The sequence below is a fragment of the Spermophilus citellus genome (genome assembly GCF_964194105.1).
Source record: "Spermophilus citellus genome assembly, chromosome: 13".
Taxonomy (NCBI): domain Eukaryota; kingdom Metazoa; phylum Chordata; class Mammalia; order Rodentia; family Sciuridae; genus Spermophilus; species Spermophilus citellus.
In genome coordinates this window covers 108,904,597-108,925,863 of record NC_138193.1, presented here as the reverse complement: position 1 = coordinate 108,925,863, position 21,267 = coordinate 108,904,597, and the positions used below count along the sequence as shown (strand labels likewise).

The following is a 21,267-nucleotide window of genomic DNA, read 5'->3' as shown; positions in this document are numbered from 1 at the left end:
CCACCCGCTTTTTCTTCTGCAGAGGTGGCTGAGGGAGCGGAAGAGGCGAAGAGTATTAGTCCACTCCAAGTCCTTCCACGTGGAGACCTGGGTGCATCTCTCCCCTGGATGCTCTTTTGTTACATATCCCTGTGTGCAGAAAGTCACCTTCTCTATAGCTTCAATTTTTCATAAACACCAGTTAGAGATGATGCGGATGACTGGCTGGGCGCAGTTAGCTTCACTGGAAATAAAGCCAGCGATTAAGAAAGTCCCTCAAAACAAGGATAAAGTGATGGGCTGAGAGACTGGCCACTGCTCTAGGTCCTCATGTCCAGCCCTAGTGAGCCTGTGTGCGTACCTCCTGAGGCCAGGACTTCTGACCCCTTCGGAGCTCTTAAAAGAGGAGGGCTGCTCAAGTCACTAGCCATACCCATCAAAGTCAGCAGGGAAGGTGTGGTAGATGAAGAAAGGGCTACGAAATTAGCCCTCAGACATTTGTCAGTTCTAAAAAGAAGACACTGAACACCTGAAGATGGAGTGGCGGAGCTACTTCATTTATGTAACACATTTACAATTTACATAAGACTTTTGCTGACATGATTTCATTTTACCCTCAGAACAATGTATAAGGCAGAACATTCATCACATTTCACAAGTCAGGAATTGCTGCTCACCTTTGGCAATGCTTCCTTGGTTTTGGGACACTATCTCCTTTAGTTTTATTTCCCTGTTATTTCTTCTCAGGAAAGACTCTTTCTTCTGTATTCCCCTTAAACACAGCTGTTTCTGGGCCTCTCCTCTTTACATTCTCCTTAGATGACCTCTTCTACTCTCATGATTTACAAGATCACATGTCAACTAATATCTGCCCAATCTACTACACAGAGCTCAGATCTTTCCAAGAGCACCTGACCTACACATATACAACCTACTGCCTGATTTCTAACTTCCATGTTCACAACTTTTTTGAAATTTTTATCCCACCCTTGCTGTTCCTCCTGTGTTCCCTATCTTGTCAAACTATACTACCAACTAGTCCAGTGACCAGTGCCCCCTGTAGCTTTTATTTGGCTGATTTCAAAAGACAACTTTTTGTCTAAGTCAGAGGGAGAAGATGCCTCAAGGCTAGCAGTCCCCAAGCATATAGAAATTAAAAAGCAGGGACTGTGGGGGGAGGAGCTGGTGTCCAGCAGAGGTCAGGACTGGCAAAGCTGCTGAGCTCAGAGTATGTGAATCCACTATTTTGTAATATTTTGATTTTGGATCCCTATTGTAAATCTTTTTATACACAGTCTTAATTTCAAGTTGCTTCAATTTTTTCCTTGAAAGCAAAAGAGGCTTCAGATGCTCACAGAATCCTGTGTGACAGACAAGCCAGGTTTCATCCACCTCATTCTGCAATCATGCACTCACTGATCCGTCAGACATTCACTGAGCACTTCCCATGGGCCAGGCATGGTACAAGGTGCTGGGATATAATAATGATTATGACAAAGTCCCTCAAGGAGTCACAGTCTAATGGTAAACTACTGAGTAAACTGAGGCACAGAGTGGTAAATGACTTACCCACTGAGGTAGAAATAGCTAGGTCTTGGAAAGGTGGGACTAGAGCTGGAGAGAGGGTAGGGTACAACTCATGGTAAGTAAAACCCCTCTGACTGAGGAGAAAGGCTGCACACAGACACATATTGCAAAAAGCTTGCAAAAAGCTTAACAGTTTCCAATTTCACCATGATTGAATTCATGTGTCAGTGAATTAGGCCTGATGGCATTTCTGTACTAACCCCCAAGGATTTGGGGCATGCCACCAATCTGCTGGGACACAATAACTCTGTAGGCAGCTCAACATCAAGAAGCATCCGACTCCAATTTTAGCACTGGGATCCACATTAAATTACTTCAATTAGTATTATGAACTTAAACGTATAGCACATTTGTGAGACTTCTACATGTAGAAGTTGGGAAAAACTCTCCTCTAACCCTCATCCAGAGGATTCTAATAAGTTATATAGGTTCCAAGGAAATTAGAGCATTTGTCTGTCAATTTTCATATATACATTATTTTGGCTGTACAAGGGCAAAAAGTGTCATTTAGATATATTTCATAAGTAATCTAAACATTATACAGATATATACAAAAACACCACATTTAGATCCGTGCGTACACCTGGCCAATGTACAACACTCAACTGCAAACGTGAACCAGTGTAAGGCAATTATTTTTGTGATATACAACATAATCCTTTAAGGAAGGCAGAGTCCACGAAGAACTGTCTGTGCCAGGCCTGACCGTCTGTTTTCGTGATACTCTTTGTGAAGAAGTTATTTCAGGAGGCAAGATGTCTATTTCACTGACGAAATGCAGTGGACAATTATAAAAAAAGTTGTTTTTGAATGCAGAAACCATAATTACCCAGTTATCTAAGTAGGGAGCTACTTGAAGACACTACTGGCCTTAATGCTGCTACTGACTGAGAATGAGAGCACTTCCTGGATGACTTATTGCTCTGAAATTCAAATCAATGCATAATTCATCCACACAGGATGTTCCAAAAAGAAAAGGTAAAAAAATTTCAACCCATTAATTCTCAAATGCTATCAGTTGTTCACTTCAAGCACGTCTTCACCTTGCTGAAGATTTTCTCCTGAAAAAGAACAGATAAGAGAAATTCTAAGTGCTATATTTCTTAAAAAGCAGGTGGCCAACAGAGCCTGCAATTCCACTGCTAGAAAAGAAGAACTGTACACAAGCACCAATCTCTCACATCAACAGCAGAAGGCTAATGTTTTCAGCCTCAAGAGTAAACAACAATTCATACCTGTAGCTGGAAGCACTGTCAGAGAATGCAGAAAGTCCTCCCTACTCAGAGGCCACAGCCAGCTGGTGCCCCCATGAACTGACTACAATGTTATTTCCACTACTAGTAAAACTATGTGGAACTTAACTATGAAGGAATATTCTTAACTACAGTAACAATGACCTTGCAATTAATTATCTTTAAACTCATGTTTTTGTGGATAGAAGATAAAAAATAATCCTCAGGCTATACATAATACACATATTATATACATAAAATCTTTACTTTCTTTAATTGCAAAATTGATATGCTTACCTTTCTCAGGGTGTTCTGGATGTTTGCTTTTAGATGAAGAGGTTCCTACCCTGTCAGATGTTTTGCCATTTGAATGGTTTTGCTCCACTTCACATAAATACACATCAATGGGTCCTCTGGTGCTCCTTATGTGTACAGTGATAGAGTCCTGGCAAAGAACACACAAAAACATCAAGACGAACAAGAGCAGCCATTAACACAGTTTTTCACGTCCTAGACTGCAAACCTTCCAAAAAACTCAAATTCTTGTAGCTTTCCTTCTACCCTATCTTTAAGAAAAATCATGCTCTCAGCTGTAGTCTCATTAGACCATTGGCAAACTCAGTTACAATAGCTACTTGATCATGCAGTAATGGTAGAGCTGTCAAGTGGATACTTTGTTTCTCAAGAGCCTATCTTTTTCTATACCAGGGGTTGATCCTTTAATAAGGCTGAACTTCAGAGTCAAAAATCAGTGTTTTGATGACTAAGAACCATGGAATACCCTAGGATCCCCTATGATAAGGGTGTATTTGGATTTCCAGGCCAATCAAGAGGTACTGAGATTGCAGGAAGGGTTGTCCTTCAGTTGAAAGAACCAAAAGAAAAAAAAAAAAGTTAAAATACACCTCAGGCAATTTAAAACCTCAAACACACAAAGAATTGCACACAATGGAGTATTATTACCTAGGATTTTTCAATATCCTTTGGCTTCAGACTTAGCAGGAACGATTACAACACTTTTCCCACAAGAAATCAGGAAACTGGTTCTTCTATTGAGAATCAAGCTAAAGTTGTAAGGAGCAGTTCTACTTACGGTTCCTTGTCTTTTTAACTGGGAGTTGGTATGACTCTGAATGAAGTCCATTTTCTCCCCTTTCTTAGGGAAGGCCAGGCTGGACAACGCAGATTGCTGCCCTACCTGTTCCACCTGCTGTGATCTCAGACAAGTAAGTTTGGGGGAGATGTAGTATCTCAGAGGGTCTTAACACCTCATGTCAACCTTGCTGTGGCTTCTGGGTACCAGAAAGGTGGGCTAGAGAACATCTGTGCTCAGTGCTGAAGTGCCAGTTCAGGTCTGGTTTGAATGGTAAACTCTGTAGTATTCTAAACTCTGTAGATATTTCTAAACAGTGGAACAACTCAAGATATTGCTCTGAACTGGCAGCCAGCTGAGGAATCACTCATTAAATTGGGGGCTAGCAAATTTCTCTTACAGAGGGTGAGACACAGTAAATGATTCTGGCTTTGTAGGCCACACTGTTCCTTAACAACTACTCAACTTTGCCATTGTAGTGTAAAAGCATCTAGAAGCAATATCTAAACAAATGGCCAGGTGACTGTGTCCTGAGAAAATTATTTATAAGACAAGACCCAATTCCATAGAACCTCACCCCACCCCACCCCGCCCCAGATCTTTGTGGATTTAAGACTACACTGAAACCAGCAGGCTCTCACCTACTGAGCATGGCCCACAAGAAGGCCCACGAGCAGACTCCTACACGGGTCTTCAGAGAAAGTTTGGGTATGATTAAAAGGCTTAGCAATTATAGTCTGAAGCAATTCAGACCTTGGGTAAAAATCCAACTACATCACTTCTAGCAGAATGGATTATCATGCCCCAAGGTAAGATATAGCAAAGGATTACTGGTTATTTATTTAAGAAAAAAAAGTTTCAACATCTGTGAAACAATTGATACTGAATATAAACGATACCTGGATACTTGGCATATATCTAAATCCAAATAAGACAACTAGAAAACCTCACCAACAAGTCATAATCTGGCTGTGACTAACAAAATCAAGCTGCTTGCTAATGAATTTAGAATACACTGTCAGGTAACATGTGGTCCCACTTGGACAGGGTGCTGCTGGGGATAAAAGGAAAAGAAGACAATGCGAATATTCCTTGCTATAGCAACGATGAGGATTTGCTACGTGCACATGCACCGGTCTATCAGGCTGTCTGGACTTGATGGTCTGTTCCAAGAATGACCATCTTCCTTGGTTCTGACTCCATCCTTACCAAGCAGCCTTCTGATGACAATTATCTTTCAGTATAAACTTTCCTGAAAGGGAAAGAATGAGCTAAGCAGCTGGTGGCTGATATTTCTATTTATACTGAGATTTTAAATTTATAACTTAGTTTTCTAGTTTGTTCATAATTAGTCTTGTATGAGTTTTGTTAGTAAGTTAATTCCCTGAAGCCTTGGCTGTGACCCAATCTCACTTTTGGAACACCAAGACTAAGGCCAATTCTTGGTGGCTCCTCCAACAGCATTATAGCACCATAGTTAAGAATGAACTTTGAAGCCAAACTTCTTGCATTTTAATCTAGTTCTGTCATTTACTGGGTTATCTTCAGACTGATTTATTTTTATGTGGCGCTGAGGATCAAACCCAGGGCCTCGCCCTTGCTAGGTGAGCGCTCTACCGCTGAGCCACAACCCGGCCCCTGCTCTGGCTCATTTTTAAGTCACAACAACTACTTTATAGGTGTGTTAGTCAAAACAAGTTAAAATGTCTGAAGTGCCTTGAATAGTACTGGATATAGAGCTAACAATACATAATACACAGTAAGTTATTGTGACTATAATAAATCACAGGCCTAGCAGTTATCCCACCTCTCTCCTTAAATATTTGGTAAAAGGAAGGGCTACCTACTTCTTTGGGAGCTGGAACATCCAATCTGGTTTCTTCTGGAGCTTTAACAGCAATAACAATCTGTTCGTGGAAGGCTTGAATGCTATGAATATCTTGATACGTTACATATGCTAGTGTAAAAATCAGTCAAGGATCTCTAAGCAGAGTGCTGTATACTGGGTAGATAATTTAGCTCTTGTAATAAATGAAAGAAAGTGTTAAAACATCTTTAGTTCTTATGAGATGCAAACTGACATCTAAGGCAAGCAGGAAAAAAATTATTTCATACTTTGAAATGTCATGATGACAACTTCTAGAGATGAATATTAATTAAGTCTGAGTTTGTAACATAAACACAATTCACAAAGGTGTAGAGATTCTCCTTTATAGGAGGGGGATATATTCTGAGACCCTAGTGGGTGCCTAAAACCACAGACAGTACAGTACCCTAAATATACTGTACTTTTTTAATACATATATACCTATGATGAAGTTTTTTTTTTTATAACAGGTAGATTAATAATAATAAAATAATTAAAACAATACACTGTCATAAAAGTAGTTTAAAACATATGAATTATTTCTGGAATTTTCCATTTAACATATATGGACCACAGTTGACTGCAGGTAACTAAAACCACAGAAAGCAAGACCATGAATATGGGAAGACTACTATATTCAAATTCACACCCGTTCCCCATTCAGGGAACTTTGGGAAAAAACATTCTGGATCTGGAGAAGAATCCCCTAACACGAAAGAAAAATAATCTATAAAATGTAAAAATTTTTACTACTTAAGAAATATTTTTGGGGCTGGGGATGTGGTTCAAGCGGTAGCGCGCTCGCCTGGCATGCGTGCGGCCCGGGTTCGATCCTCAGCACCACATACCAACAAAGATGTTGTGTCCGCCGAGAACTAAAAAATAAATATTAATTCTTTCTTTCTCTCTCTCTCTCCTCCCTCATTCTCTCTTTAAAAAAAAAAAAAAAAATATTTTTGGTTACCCCAGCATCCTTCCTTCCTGTGCACTTTGTGGCTGGCTGCAGTGATGTGAGCATGCTTTGTCTTCCTTCTAGTAACGGTACCATGGGAATAGAAGCTGTGCCTGCCAAGGGAAGTGTTAAGCAAGCTGGAAGCATAGGGCAAGTCAGAGTCATTGACACCCCCACAAAAGGCACCCCAAGGGAACAGGCATGAAGGTCCAGGGGACCCAGAGAAGGTCAGCACCAAAACCAAGCCTCTCCTCAGTCCCAATATTGAGCTTCAGAGGAGGGCAGATATCCAGCAGCAGCAGGCTAGTGTGGATGGGAATGGAAATTCCTTTTGTTCCAGAATAAACTTTACTTCACAAATTAGGGAAAACAAGATTTTCGTGAAAAGTAACAAATATTTTACTATGTAGTATAGAGTCCACAAAAATAAGAATGAACTTATTTTAAGTGGAAATTTCAACCTGGATTTGTCCCTGTATATACCATGCAGAATTTAACCTAAGAAACACCATACAAAGATGCCCAAAGCAACAAATGTATTTATTGCTTGTGTAAAACTGAGGTGATACCACCAAAGTATACTAAAACTTTTTTTTTTTTTTTTTTTTTTTTTGGGAGATGAGTCTCACTATGTTCAGTAACTGTTGCCCAGGCTGGTCTCAAAACTCACGATCCTCATGCTTCAACATCCTAAGTAGCTGGGGTTACAGGGGTGCTCTGCTTTGCTTGGCATTAACTTTTAGAAGTCTAATTCAACACCTAAATCCCCCAAATGACTCTACCACTTAATCTCTTCTGGAAGCAGAAATTTTAAAAAGACATATACTTAAAGGATATCTTTCATTTTCTTTATCATCTGTTAACTCAAATAACTGTTGAGCACAATCCTTAATTAACTCATCCAAAGCATCTTCCATTGCTGATAAGTCTGAAAGTTCCTCTTGCAGCTTCTTTTGTTGGGGTACTGCTCCCAAATTGTTAAGATCAGATCCTCTTAAAAGGGAAGAAGAAGAAAAAAAGCCAGCATTAATAACATATAATTGCAATTGCACATGTGAAAAACAAGGAGTATCGGCTACATGATAGTTTCTCTGCTAAAATTCTATGGGTCTATATTTTTCCTAGTATGCATGTTCTACCTGAATATATTCATTATTCTTAAGAGATCTTTTATTACTAGTGGTTACTACAGTATGGTATAGCTCAACAACATTTGATATGCACTTTCTCCCCCATTAATCTTCATGATAAGGAACAAAAATAGGGGAAAAGGCTGTCACCTTTATCCTCTGCTTGCTAGTTGTTCAAATCTAATTCTAATCAGTGGTTCAGAATATAATCTGACATGAACCTCTGAAGCAAACACATTCACATTAGAATTCAATCTGTATTGTTATTGAAAAATAACCTCTTCTAACATTTAATTACTTAAGAGTCATTTTATGGTCTTTGCATTTTTCATTTGCCTGAAGGCATTTGTAATTTACAGGCTAGAACCCTTTCGTCTTGATCCAAAATACCTGCCCTAGTTTAACAGTTTTTTTCTTATGCACATGTGCATACACATACACATGCCTCATGTATGCCTTAATCCCAAGGCCAGACTCTCCATGGGATCTTTTTAAATCATGTCTAGTCTATAGCAATTGTCTTTTCGACATTAATTCCAATTTCTTTCTTTCTTTCTTTTTACATTCAGGCCAATGTGTTATGGAATATTGATTCACAGTTGATTTGCATCCTAATTATCTGGGGTACTAAGAATCTGATTCCTGCCCCTCCCCCCACACTACTAAATGACAACTCCTGGGAAGCCTGTAGGGGTCTATCAGACTGCTTTGTGACAATCAGTTTTCAACCTTAACAGATTATATTTCCCCCTGACATCAGCAGAACTAAGGAAACACTTAAAAACAGCAGGAAAAAAAAAAAAAAAAACCTACATAACCCATCTTATGATCTTGAAAACCAAGAATCATGCTACTTTGTTTATATCACCAACCATTGCTAATACCTCACTTGGTTCAAGTACGGAATCACTACTTAACAAGGGGGGGGGGGGGGGGAAGGCAACGAAACATTTTTGACCAACTCACATCCATCGAATATGGTTCTTAGATTTTTTCTCAACGAGGTCAATTCCATCTAAGACATTGGTAATGTCATAGACCCTTCGTTTTCGAACTCCCAGTTTTGTTGCAACCTTGTTTAAGTCGAGAATGCCCCCAGGGGCAGATCTGACGAGATCCATAAATTTTCGAGTTAAGTAAACTAGTGATACATCAAAACGAGGTCTCTTCACTTTTAGAGCTTCTGGGAAACAAACACATTCATAAAATTTCAAGTAACATTTCTCAAATCATTTAAACATTCATTTCCTCCTGATCAGAAAGCAGACCCTTAGGGGGCCGGGGTTGTGGCTCAGCGGTAGAGCACTCGCCTAGCATGCGTGCGCCCTGGGTTCGAGCCTCAGCACCACATAAAAATAAATAGAGGTATTGTATCCAACTACAATTAAAAAATAAATACTTAAAAAAAAAGAAAGCAGGCATAGAAATTTATACACACTGACCAAATCATAGCTAATTTCTATGAAATCAATTTCTTGAGTTGGACAAAAAATTCATAAGTCTATCCCAGTTCTCAACAAAGGCTTTTGGTTTCCATAAAGGAGTATTTGAGATATGCAACCAGTTTCCCTTGAATATATTTATTTTTAGAAGTCCAAACATTTCTGAAACAGGATTAAAATTGATGTTGAAAATTAATTTTCTCTTTTGGTCTTTAAGTATACTTTAGAGAACAAAGGCAAAGACCTGGCTTTTATTATTACTGTGTTTTGATGTTTCTATTCATGCCATAGGATAACCATGTCTTGATGAAGTATTTGAAAGTCCCAACTAGTTTTCTATTAGGACAATTATGATACATTTTTGAGGAAAAGAGGTACATTTGTTTTTTAAAATATTCATTACTGGGCTGGGGATGTGGTTCAAGCGGTAACGTGCTCGCCTGGCATTCGCGGGGTGCTGGGTTTGATCCTCAGCACCACATAAAAATAAAACAGAGATGTGTGTCCACCGAAAACTAAAAAATATTAAAAAATTCTCTCTCTTAAAAAAATATTTATTACTCTATATTAATAAACACATGAAGGGAAACAAATCTCTTTAATTTTACTCATCTACTGTGACAATTTGTGGACTTCATGCAACAAACCCCAACATATTTGCATGTCAACATGTAGATATAGTTTTTACAAGCAGAAACAGCAAGGCACCATCGCATAACATGCCCTTTTAATGCTGTGCATTCTGACAAGTGTATCCACTATTCCTAACAGCTGCATATTTGACCACATGAAGTATCTGCTGAGGGGATCCTCACACTGGCAACTCAGACCGCTTTGTTATAAAAATTATTGTATGTACCCTTAATTCTTTCCTGTAGACAAATTCCAAGATGTAGAACTGCTGAGTTAGAGTATTTTTAAGGAATTTTGATTTGTGCTACTAAACTGCTCTACAGCTTGTAGGCTGTATCATTATGTAGCATAACAGGGCTTTATTTCATGTGCCTGAATATTATCATCCATCTTTTCTAATTTGATACTACAAAAAAGTTCTCATGCCAGGTGCAGTAGCATATGCCTATAATCCCAGCAGCTTTGTAGGCAGAAGCAAGAGGATCACAAGTTCAAAGCTAGCCTCATCAACTTAGCAAGATCCTGTCTCAAACTAAAAAAATAAAAAGAGCTACCCAACCTCCCCACAACCAGCAGAACTCTTTCTCAGAACAACTCCAGAGTCTTGTTCCATTTTTACAAGATCACTGGTAGTTGTTCTAAGAACAAAAGCACATATTGCATAATATTAACATTTTCCCTATGACACTCAATTCCTAGACTTAAGATTAAACAGGAATAAATCAGGAATTTAACAGTTTTTTAAACTGGAAGTAGACAAAAGGAGCAACTTCATGACAAATCTTAGATTATAAATGAGAAATTCTAACTTTAAAAACCATATATTTAATTACACTATTAACAAAATTTGAGTCTCATAAATCCAGGATAAGTACATTCCTAGGATATTAACCACATAATAAAGAACAAATCTAACTCAACACCTACACCATGAAAGTTGCCACAGGGATATAAATGTGAATAAAAAGATCTTCAGGGCATCTCAAAGTCTAACAAGGAGGTCTATTATAACCCTGAGCTAACTGCTCAGACAGGTGTGCAAAGTCATTTGAGAACATGAAATACAACCTTTACTGGAGTAGAAACTGGAGACACCTGATAGGAGCATGCTGGGAACAGCACAGAAAGATGAGGAGATGTCCCTACTGTTGAGGGAGGCAGAGAAGACACCAGGTCTAAGGACAAAGCAGCACTGGCAAACAAGGAGCAGTCATGGAACCTGCAAGCGGTACAGGACCAGGGATAGATGAGGTCAGCAGGGTACTGGGGATGAGGCTGCAGCCTTAAGCAAGGGGCAACTTGAAGACCTTGTCTTTTTATCAACCCCTTTCTCTACTACCTTGTCATTTTGAAAGACAGCAGGTGTCCTATAGATGTGATACAAATAAATAAAATCAAATATGTGAGGAGTTAGGGTTTCTCTACAGGTTGTACAGCACCACTGAAGAACTCAGACTGAAAGATATCATAATCCTATTTCTGCATTAGAAAAATCATACTGGTTGCAGAGGGAAGGGGTAGGCTGAATTAGGCTCTTAAACCACAAGTGTGGAACTGAATCTTGACTTTCAGCAATCTTTCTGGACCTCCATTTTTTCACTTTACAAAATATGGACTATAGCCAGGCACAGTGGTGCACGCCTATAATCCCAGCAACTCAGGAGGCTGAGGCAGGAGGATCACAAATTCAAGGTCAACCTCAGCAACTTAGGGAGACTCTAAGCAACTTAGTCTCAAAATGGAAAATAAAGAGCAAGGAATGTTGCTCAGTAGTAAAGTGACTCTGGCTCAATCCCCAGTACCAAAATAAACAAATAATAGTTAATACCTGTATTTTGAAGTGTTGTGATAATTCATTCGAAGAGCTTAATATAATACCAGGTGTTGTATGAGGTCAATAAATGTGAGATGGCATTTTAAGATAGTGGTATGAAACAGACGAAAAACACCTCAAAGGTAAAGCTGACTAAACCCAGAGACATGAATACTGCAGCAGGGGTTAAAGAAAATTAGGATAGATATAGTTATAAGATTTATATTTGGGCATCTATGCTCTAAGACCTCATTAGGGATCAAATTAAGAGGAAATCAGGGGTGGGACAATTTATCACAAAGATGTCCCAAAGAATAGGGAACTAGGGCACCTGATACCACAAACCTATGCAGAGGTTTAGCTGGAAAGAGTCAATGGAATTCCAAGCAAGAGACTGTCTTCATGTGTACTGCTAAATGTCTTAAATTTTTTAGGGGCTAAATAATATACCTCACAGAGGAATCTGAGGAAAATATCCTCAAATGTAGATTTTTCAGTTCATTTTCTGCAGTCCTGGTGACTGAACCCAGGGCCTCAGACATACTAAGCAAGTACTCTACCACTAAGCTATATCCCCAGTCAGTTTTTAAATTTTATTTGAGACAGGTCTCAGTAAAATTGCCCTGGGTGGCTTTGAAATTGCGATCTTTCTGCCTCAACCTCCTGAGTAGATGGATTAAGGGTAGGTGCCACCACACTCAATTTATTTTATTTTAAATCTAAATAAACAGTTATTGTATCTATTGATGAGATACAAGGTGATATTTTGATACATGCACAAACTGCTGAACACTCAAATCAGGCTAATTAGCATCTCCATCACCTCAAATATTTATCATTTCTTTGTGATAAGACCATTTTAAATTCTGTCTTTCAGCCATTTTGAAACACACATTAACTATAGTCACCCTGTGTGCAAGCGAACACTAGAAACCATTGCTCTCCTCTAACTGAACCATCAATCAAGGTGTCTCCTTCCCATCAACCTCATACCTTCCTCAGCTTTGGGTAAACACCATTCTACCATCTCCATAAGTCTGATGGGTTCAGATCCCACCTGTGAGTTATGTGTATTATTTTTGACTGTTCTTTTAAAATGACATATCTAAAGCAATGGGAAATGAACTGGCCTTTATGCACATCATTCAGTTCACAACTTTCAGGACATTTTACTAAAAATTCAAAATCACATTTCAGTGTTCCAATAGTACATTTTGTTTATTATTCTGGTTCTCACAGCCTCATGTACATTTAAAATAAATCATTTTTACTATATTAAATTCCACTACAGAATGTAAAATCTATTCAGGAATCAACTTACTTCTCATGGACACATATTGTACATTATCTTCTAAATTAATCCTTATTTTCGATGGCTGAAAAAAAGAAGATATAAAAATTTAATTTAGCAATTTAAAAACAGCATTTTACTGTATAATACAAAGCCTCCCCACTCTCACCTTGAGGTAATTAATTTGGGTGTGAGAAAACTAGTATGTCCAAAATATAGCTATTCTACTTGTAATCATGTCTGACAATGTTCACAGATTTAGGTTTCTCAGACTGCATGAGCTCCCTATGGAAGTAGGAAAGAAAGGAAGGGAGAGGATGAAAATATGTACATAAGAATTTATTACTGAATACATCTAATGTATTGACTGCAAGTATAAGGATTAAAAAGAATACAATGATCATTAAGACTGTCGGCAACTCCGGAAAGCTCAGCAGAGGTAAAAGATAGTCTCAACCACAAATGCTCACCCCTGCTATTTAAGTGGATGGTTCCAAAAAAATTTGCTCACAAACTCTGAAGAGTCAGCCATGCATTACCATTATAATTAACCTAAGAGTGGCAGCACTTCTAATAATGGAAAAAAATGCACACTAGGAACCTTGGTATCACAGAAATAAAATTTTCTTTTCAATTCCTGAAACAACTAGGAAATTAGTAGCACCATATCAAGGCTCTCACCATTTGCCAGTTGCTTAGAGATTATCAAAGTTTGCATATACATCTGCAACACATTCAGAAACTGCCCCCTCCCAAATAAAATAAAATCTTACAATAAAACCATGTGAATAGAAACCCACAACGGCCTTGTCTTGGAAAGCATTATCAAGATGTTGTGTTTCCAGACAGGCTATCATCAGTTCTTGTCTTAGTGAAAAAATTGTTCTATAAAGCACAACTAAGGTAGTGATTCCCACAGGTGCTCTAAGGAGAGAATCAACAGGAGTACCGTGAATGCACCCAGTCAGAGAAGTCAAAGAAGAGTTCACAGGGAAAGTGGCCTGCCACTGAATTTTGATGGGTAAGCCAGATTTTGTCTCAATAATAAACTACGGGAGGGGAAAAAAATAGGATTCCTAGTACAGGAAATCAAATAAAGATGTGAGAATACAAACTGCATAGCGCTTTTTAAGAACCCACCTGTGTGACCATGTGAAAGTGACTTGGTTTTGAAGCTGACAAGCACCATATAAAGACCATGCTAAGGAGCCTGGACTCATGTCACATGCAGTGGAGAATCACCAAAGATTTACGAACAAGACTGTGATATAATCAAATTCACAGTTTAAAAACATGATACAAGTAGGATAGAAATATGGCAAAAGGACTGGGGTTGGGGAGGAATGTGGTCAGGTAATGTTATGGTTTAGATATGAGGTAATTCCCCAAAACTGTTGTGTGAGACAATGCAAGAAGGTTTAGAGGTGAATGATTGGGTTGAGATGTAACCTAATAGTGCCTTAATCCCCGGATAGGGATTAACTGGGTGGTAACTATAGGCAGGTAGGGTGTGGGTCTCTGAAGGTGTGCCTTTGGAGTTTGTTTTATCCTTGTTGAGCAGAGCTCTCCCTGCTTCCTGGGGTGATGTTCTTAGCCACTTTCCTCTACCACACTCTTCCACCATCATGTTCTCTGCCTCACCTTCAGCCCAGAGCAATGAAGTTGGGCGTCTATGGACTGAGACCTCGAGCCCAAAACAAATTATTCCTTTTCCAATTACTCTTGTCTATCTTTTGGTTACAGTGATGAAAAAAACTGACTAAAACAGGTGAGCAGCTAAGAAGCTGTTTACATCAGTGCTGCAAATCTTTGGCATGATGATTTCCTTATCATTTACAACAGACAATAACATCAGGGAACAAGTGACCTTAACAGAGAGGAATTCTGTTTAGATAAGAGTTCCATGGTAAAACTAGTTTAGATCTGACAGGAGCACTAGGCCTGCAGGGGCATGATCACTGCTGCTGGGAATGCCTGTCCTGGGGGCAGGGACTATGTCTGCCAACCTCTCTTCAGCAGCACTAATGACAGTGACTTGCAAACACAGCATACAACAGCAGAACACTGGAGCAGCCCAAGGATAGTCAAACAACAGACAAGTATGACAAACTGTCAATGCTGTTTTTACATTTAACCCCTCTCCTCACAGAGTATGAGATAAGGGTTAGCTATTAGAACAAGATTCTTCAATGAAAAAACCCATCCTTACCACAATGATGTGAAACTCATGTAAACAAACATCATAAACTGTTACACATGCGCTCATAGGTGCTTTGTTGCATAGGTTATGGTTTTTTGTTTTTGTTTTTTTGTTTTTTTTTTTTTTTGGTAGCAGGGATTGAATCCAAGGGTGCTTACCCACTTAGCCACATTCTCAGTCCCTTTGTAGTTTTGAGACAGTCTCATTAAGTTGCTTGGAGCCTTGCCAAGTCACTGAGGCTGGCTTTGATCCTCCTGCCTCAGCCTCCTGATTCGCTGGGATTACAGTCTTGTGCCACCATTCCCAGCAGAGGTTCTGTTCTTAAAGCAGAGTGTATGCCAAGCCCTGCATACACTGGTTTCCAAACAGACTGCCTATTGTCTGCTCTCCCCATATTCTAGAAGGGAATCTTTTCTGCTCTTTACCCTTCATCCATAGCCTGGGACAGGGACAATACCCCCAATTAGGTATAACAACATAAGAAAAAAAGGCTTTCCTTTCCCCACATTCTGTAAATGCAGTTCCATTACATACTAGTTACAATGCAGGGAAACACGTTCTAAGCATGTTCATTCATCCCCCCCCCCCAATATAAAAACACTCTTTGTTTTGGCAGAATCCCAACTCTGTCCACCCCAGAACTAGATATCCTTTATAGACGGCCTGTCTGTATCTTAGTTGCAACATATCCAGAGAAAGCAGAAGCCTTCAAACTGGACATCACAAAGGACAGCCTCAACAGCACACACTTCCCTAGGAACCTACAGCTCCTGACAGGCAAATAGGCATACTTTGACAAGTTCCAAATTATTTCACTACTGCTTCAAATCCCCCACGTATGGATCTACACTTTCAAATTTGAGACCTCAAAGGAGAGCATGCCATGCTTGTCCCTATTATTTGTGGCTGCAGTTTGAAGTGACCTTATAAATATCTTTAAAGGTGGGAGAGAAAAAAAAAAAGGTAAATTTTAGGGACTAACATTCAAAGCACTGCCTCCAACTTGATCAAAAATTTCTGTAAAGATGCCTCTCTGTACCAACTCCCTGTTTGGTGAGCAATACTTCTACAAGAGTTCTTTGGAAATATACCTTTCTCTGAGGTGACTGTATTCTCCTCACCCATTCAGATTTTCCTTATTTTTCAATAATGCAAGCTAACTTCATCTCTAATCAATACTAGTTTCTCTCTGCTCAAAATTCCAGACAATTTTCAAGCTGCTTATCTAGGCAACAAACACTCAACAAGATACACAACTCATTTTTGAACAGCTTTAAAGTACCTACTTTATTCAGAACTGTCTGCAGAATCTTTTTACACAGGCACCAAACAACGTACAACAATAAAAAGGACAGTCACTACACTCAGGAATCTGCAAACGTTGGAGCAAATAAGCACAGAGTGCTATGGGAACACAAATGAGTGTCTATCCGTCCTGAGTTTAGGGAAGATTCTTCAGACAAGTAACCTATAAATCTATACCTGAAACACCATAGCACTTTTTACACACACAGGAAAATGCGTGTTTAAAAAAGTTTTGTTTTGAAAGGCAGAATAGGCTGTATGGCCTACACGTATGTAGGCAGTTCGACCCGGACCAGAAGAAAGCAAATGTGATGACCAGGGGAGCAGAAGAATATGGAAAACTTAGCAACTATAAACAGTTAAGAAAAGATAAGGGTGAGCTTGTTAAGAAGTTTCTACTCTATCCTGAGAGCACCAGGGAACCACAACAGAGTCCTTTAGCCAAAAGCCAAGATCAGAAACAGACTTTTATACTGATGATCAATTAGTTCGCCTGGGGGGTCAGTTTGGATAAGGAAAAAGGCAAAGATGATACCTAGAACACTAGCTTGGGCAATGTGGTGGGGTGACACCATTTATTAAAATAGGTCATGGAAGTTGCAGCTTGCTTTGGCAAGAAGATAATGAATTCCGTTTAGGACGTGGAAGTTTAAATAGGAATGCCCAGAAGACAGCAGGAAAGCTTTGAGCTGGGTTTACAGATTTGAGAGTTGTTATGATGTGACTAAAACGACCAGAGTGAATAAGACTTCAGGGGATGTGTGTATCTTCTACATGCAAAGTTAAGTGGTTTACCCAGAGTGAGAATTTAGAGCTTTTACCAAATTTTCAAAGATTAAGACTACCAATACAGATGGTATCAGACATCACAGGAGTAATGAATGATCTCCCACATGAAGAAAGTGAGGGGTATGTAGAAAAGTAATCCTGAACAACAGCAACAGGACACGAAGGGGAGGAGGTGGACAGGACAAGAGGTCAGATAAGCAGGTGGAGCACACAGCATGTGGTATCAAAGGAATTTCCAGCAAGAGTGAGTGGCCAATCAGGTCAAACTACAGAAAGCCAGGAGTGAAAATGAGCCACCAGAACTGAACTGCTGCTGGAGAACCTGCTTAGGCCAGCCTGACTTCTGCTTAGGGCAGAATTCCCCAGAAGTGGGATGGTGGCAATGAGAGGTGAACAAGTGGACACAAACAACTTTTTCCAAAAGTCTGAGAAGGGGAAGCGATACTGTAAATGGGAGGAGGCAGGGAGATGGATTTAGGGCGTAGTTTAAGTCGTCAAGGATTTATTATCTCGAGGTTCAGAAAGTTTTCTCCACTTACTGTCTAAACACAGGCAAGTCATCTAACATCTTCAAGTCTGTTCCGACAACTGTAAAACAGGAGTAACCGCCTCTTAGGGCTCTTGTGCGGAACTGAGATGATGCTCACCCATTATTTGGCTCGGGGATTGCGCACCATGACTTTGGTAAATGTTTAGTTATTGCCAATTCTGGGGAGAATCCAGCCAATTAGTTGAAAATATGGAAAGAAACGGGAAAGGATGGATTCATCAGGGGCTCCGACAACCGCGAAGCACAGGGCATGGGTCTAGAGCAAGAACACGACTCAGTCTTCCTGTCATTTCTCCGTCAAAAAGGACAGATCACGTACGCGAAGGGAAACCGCGGGGTGGCGAACGAGAGCCTCGGGCAAGGTGCAGGATGGCTGCGGTCCAGTGGGAAAATGAGCGGGAGCAGAGAACACACGTCGGGCTGCAGCGGGGCCCCACAGGCCGGGCCGACCCAGGCGGCGCCGTCTCCCCGACGCGCAGCCCCGCGGCAGCCCGGGCGTCGCGCGCAGGTGCAGGGAACAGGCGGGAAGCCGCGCGTCACGTGACGGCGCCCGGGCCGAGGGCCGAAGGCCGGGGCCGGCCAGGCGTCGCCGTCCGAGCTTACCAGCAGGCTCTCCACGTTGATGGGGTCGCGGCAGCGGCGGCGTACCGTCTCCTCCGCCGGGTCCACGAGAAGGCTCGGCAGTCTCCTCGCCGGTCGCTGCTGACTCATGCTGCCGAGCGGGCGCCCCGCGCCCCTCGCGCCTGCGAGCTCTCCCGCCTTCTGCGGCGGGATCGAGCGGCACCCCCGACGCGCCGGCTTCCCGGTGCCGGGCACGGAGCAGGCTCGCGGCCTCCTGGAGGGCGCCGCCTGGCTCGGCCGCCCCACCCGCCGCGGCCCCACGAGCCCGTGAGCTCCCGCCGCCGCCGCCGCCGCGAGGGGACGAGGGTGACCCGCCGCGGTCAAGACGCCGGGCCCGCCATCTTCCCGCATGCGCAGTGCGCCGCCCTGTCTGCGCATGCCCGCCGCTCTCCCGGCGCTCCCACGCACTGGTCCGCGCCGCGCGCCGGCAGCTGAGAAACCCGGAGAGCGGAATCCGCGGAGAGGATGGCGAGGGAAAAAGAAGAAGTGGAGCGAGGATTCCGGGACCAGGAGCGGGCGAGAGAAAGGAGGCGGCGGGGAAGAGCGCAATCTCTCCGCAATTCTTGATGTCAGTACGCGGGTTCGGAGCGTTCAGGAAGGTCATCTGATTCCTGATGACATTCACATATCTCCTGAGCTGACTGGCGCGGTGAATGTTGGTAACCCACCGTCCTGGGATTCAGTGCTCCCTTCACTCCTTTTTATTTGAAGAAGCAATTATTGATAGCGCATGTGTCAGGTATTGGGTTAGACTCGGGAGATGCTTATTCGAATAAACAGAGCATTTTAAGCTGAATTCATAAACTGTCTTCTGGCTCCCTCTACTTAAAATTAGAAGACTAAACCAGTTATTAATCTCTGTCTCAGTTTTCTCATCTGTAAACTGGAATAAGGACAGTACTTACCTCAAGGTGGCAAAGATTAAATGACTGAATGAGTAGATCACTTAAACAGGGACTAGCACTTTTGAATAAAAAGGTAATACAGCAGGTTCCAGTGACCCACATCCGCACTGCAATCCCAGCTACAGGGGAGCTGGGCAGGAGGATTACAAGTCTTGAGGCCGACTTGGGCAAGGTAGTGAGACTCTGGTTCAAAATAAATAAAACATGGATGGTGGATGTCGTCAGTGGTAGAGTGCTTGCCTGCATGTATGAGACTCTGGGTTCCATCCCCTGTGTGTGTATGTGGTGGGGGGCAATGCATGGAAGTTCAAGGTTTGCAGGGAGTCACCAAAGTTCCTATCGCCAAACTAGGGGCTTCTAATTGCCAGCCAAGAAGCAAAGCCAGTGACAAAGGCTTCCTCAGGAAGTTGGCTTTACTAGACTGTAAACTTACCGAGGTTAGAGGTCTTCTCTAATTTTTATGAGCATGTAGCACAGAGCCTGGCACTTGGCAAGTGCTCAAGAGATGTTTGCTAAAGGAATTACTAGATACAATCTCACTATAACATTGCGTTTTGTTGCAGAGTGGAGAGTTACCCAGAAGAGTTAGGAGAGCCTTTACCAACTGGAGTCCCCGAGAGCAGTAAGTTCTGGAGACGGCATTGCGTTTTAATGCCTGGCGTTCTGCATACATTTTTCTCATGTAAATTTCATATCAAAATTGAAGACTAGGTCCTGTTCTGCCCAATTTCCAGATCAGGAAAACGAAGATCAGTGAGATTGCAGAAATTACCCAGTGTCCTAGCTGGAGAGTGGGGAGGGGCAGAATTTGATTCCAGAAATGAGTATTTTAATTGGCTATTCGGATCACCAAGAAGAGTTTTCGACTATATTTTTACAGCTAGAAGTGGGGTTGGGCAAGTTAAGGTGGAATGTCAGTCAGGAGGTGGTGGCAGTTTCTCTAGACTAAGGAGAGAGACTGAGCACAACAGGGAGTGCCACGCCAATGGTTCAGCCTGCAGACGCTACACCTGTGTCATGACTGTACCCAAGACAATTGTTCACACATTTTGAGCATCTGACAGTAGGTTAGGTGCTGAGGAGAGAACTGAATTCAACAGAGGTTAGTGTTCCAGAGGTTCCCAGCGTGGTGGACAACCAGAAAATGTATTTACTAAATTCAGATATATCTAACACTGCAGCTGCACACAGGAGGAAGGAAAAACAACTGAATTTGGTATGGATTATCGTGCTTTTTACACACATCTCCCTGTGGGGTTGGATGTTTCCAGGATATAGATGAAGGTACAGAGGCTCAGAGAGGTTAGATGCTGTGTTAAGGTCCTGAGGGGACTCAAACACAGGACTCCAGCCACCAAATCCTTTGCCTTATCCACCATGACTAATTGTCACCTGTTGAAACCAAATCCCCGTGTGAAGGCAGGAGAGTGAGGCCTTTGGGAGGTGGTTAGGTCACAAGAGAAGACTCCCCTGGAACAGGATGGTGTCCTTCCACAAGCCACCATATGAAGCTGTAGCTAGAAGACAGCTGTGTACAAACCAGGAAGTGAAGTGGGCCTTCACAGACACCACGTCTGCCAGCACTTGACCTTGGACTTCCCAGCCTCCAGGACAGGGAAAAATGAATTTCTCTTGTATGTGAGTCATCTAACCTGTGGTGTACCTTTATAATAGCCTGGACATACCTCATTACCAGTAAGTGTGGCCTGTGGGCCTTGGCTTCACCATTGCCTGGGAGCTTTTGAGAACAGCCCCACCTGACCCATGAACTAGAAACTCTGAGGGTTTGGTTGTATTCTACAAGGCACTGGCCCAGTCCCTTATTTTCTAGATGAGGAAACTAATCCTTAACCTGTATCCAAGTTCCTAAAACCTCCA

The 21,267-nt window shown here is 41.6% G+C and overlaps 1 protein-coding gene across 1 annotated transcript; it reads right to left on the bottom strand.

Annotated features, from left to right (window-relative positions):
* Positions 1-515: 515 nt before the first annotated feature.
* Positions 516-19,248, bottom strand: E2F6 (E2F transcription factor 6). The gene is made up of 7 exons (XM_081264379.1): positions 18,467-19,248; positions 13,050-13,104; positions 8,807-9,023; positions 7,537-7,703; positions 5,739-5,848; positions 3,096-3,243; positions 516-2,627 (listed from the first exon to the last, which is right to left on the bottom strand). Exons 1-7 carry the CDS (start codon positions 18,860-18,862, stop codon positions 2,581-2,583), a joined length of 1,140 nt encoding a protein of 379 aa, XP_081120505.1. The 5' UTR covers positions 18,863-19,248; the 3' UTR covers positions 516-2,580.
* Positions 19,249-21,267: the final 2,019 nt, after the last annotated feature.

Coding starts and splice junctions, on each gene's coding strand:
- E2F6 (XM_081264379.1), bottom strand. CDS start 18,862: ATGCGCAGACAGGGCGGCGCACTGCGCATGCGGGAAGATGGCGGGCCC. Junction 7,704..8,806: donor AAGAACCATATTCGATGGAT/GTGAGTTGGTCA, acceptor TTCCCTTTTAAG/AGGATCTGATCTTAACAATT. Junction 3,244..5,738: donor ATGTTCCAGCTCCCAAAGAA/GTAGGTAGCCCT, acceptor GTTCTTTGCCAG/GACTCTATCACTGTACACAT.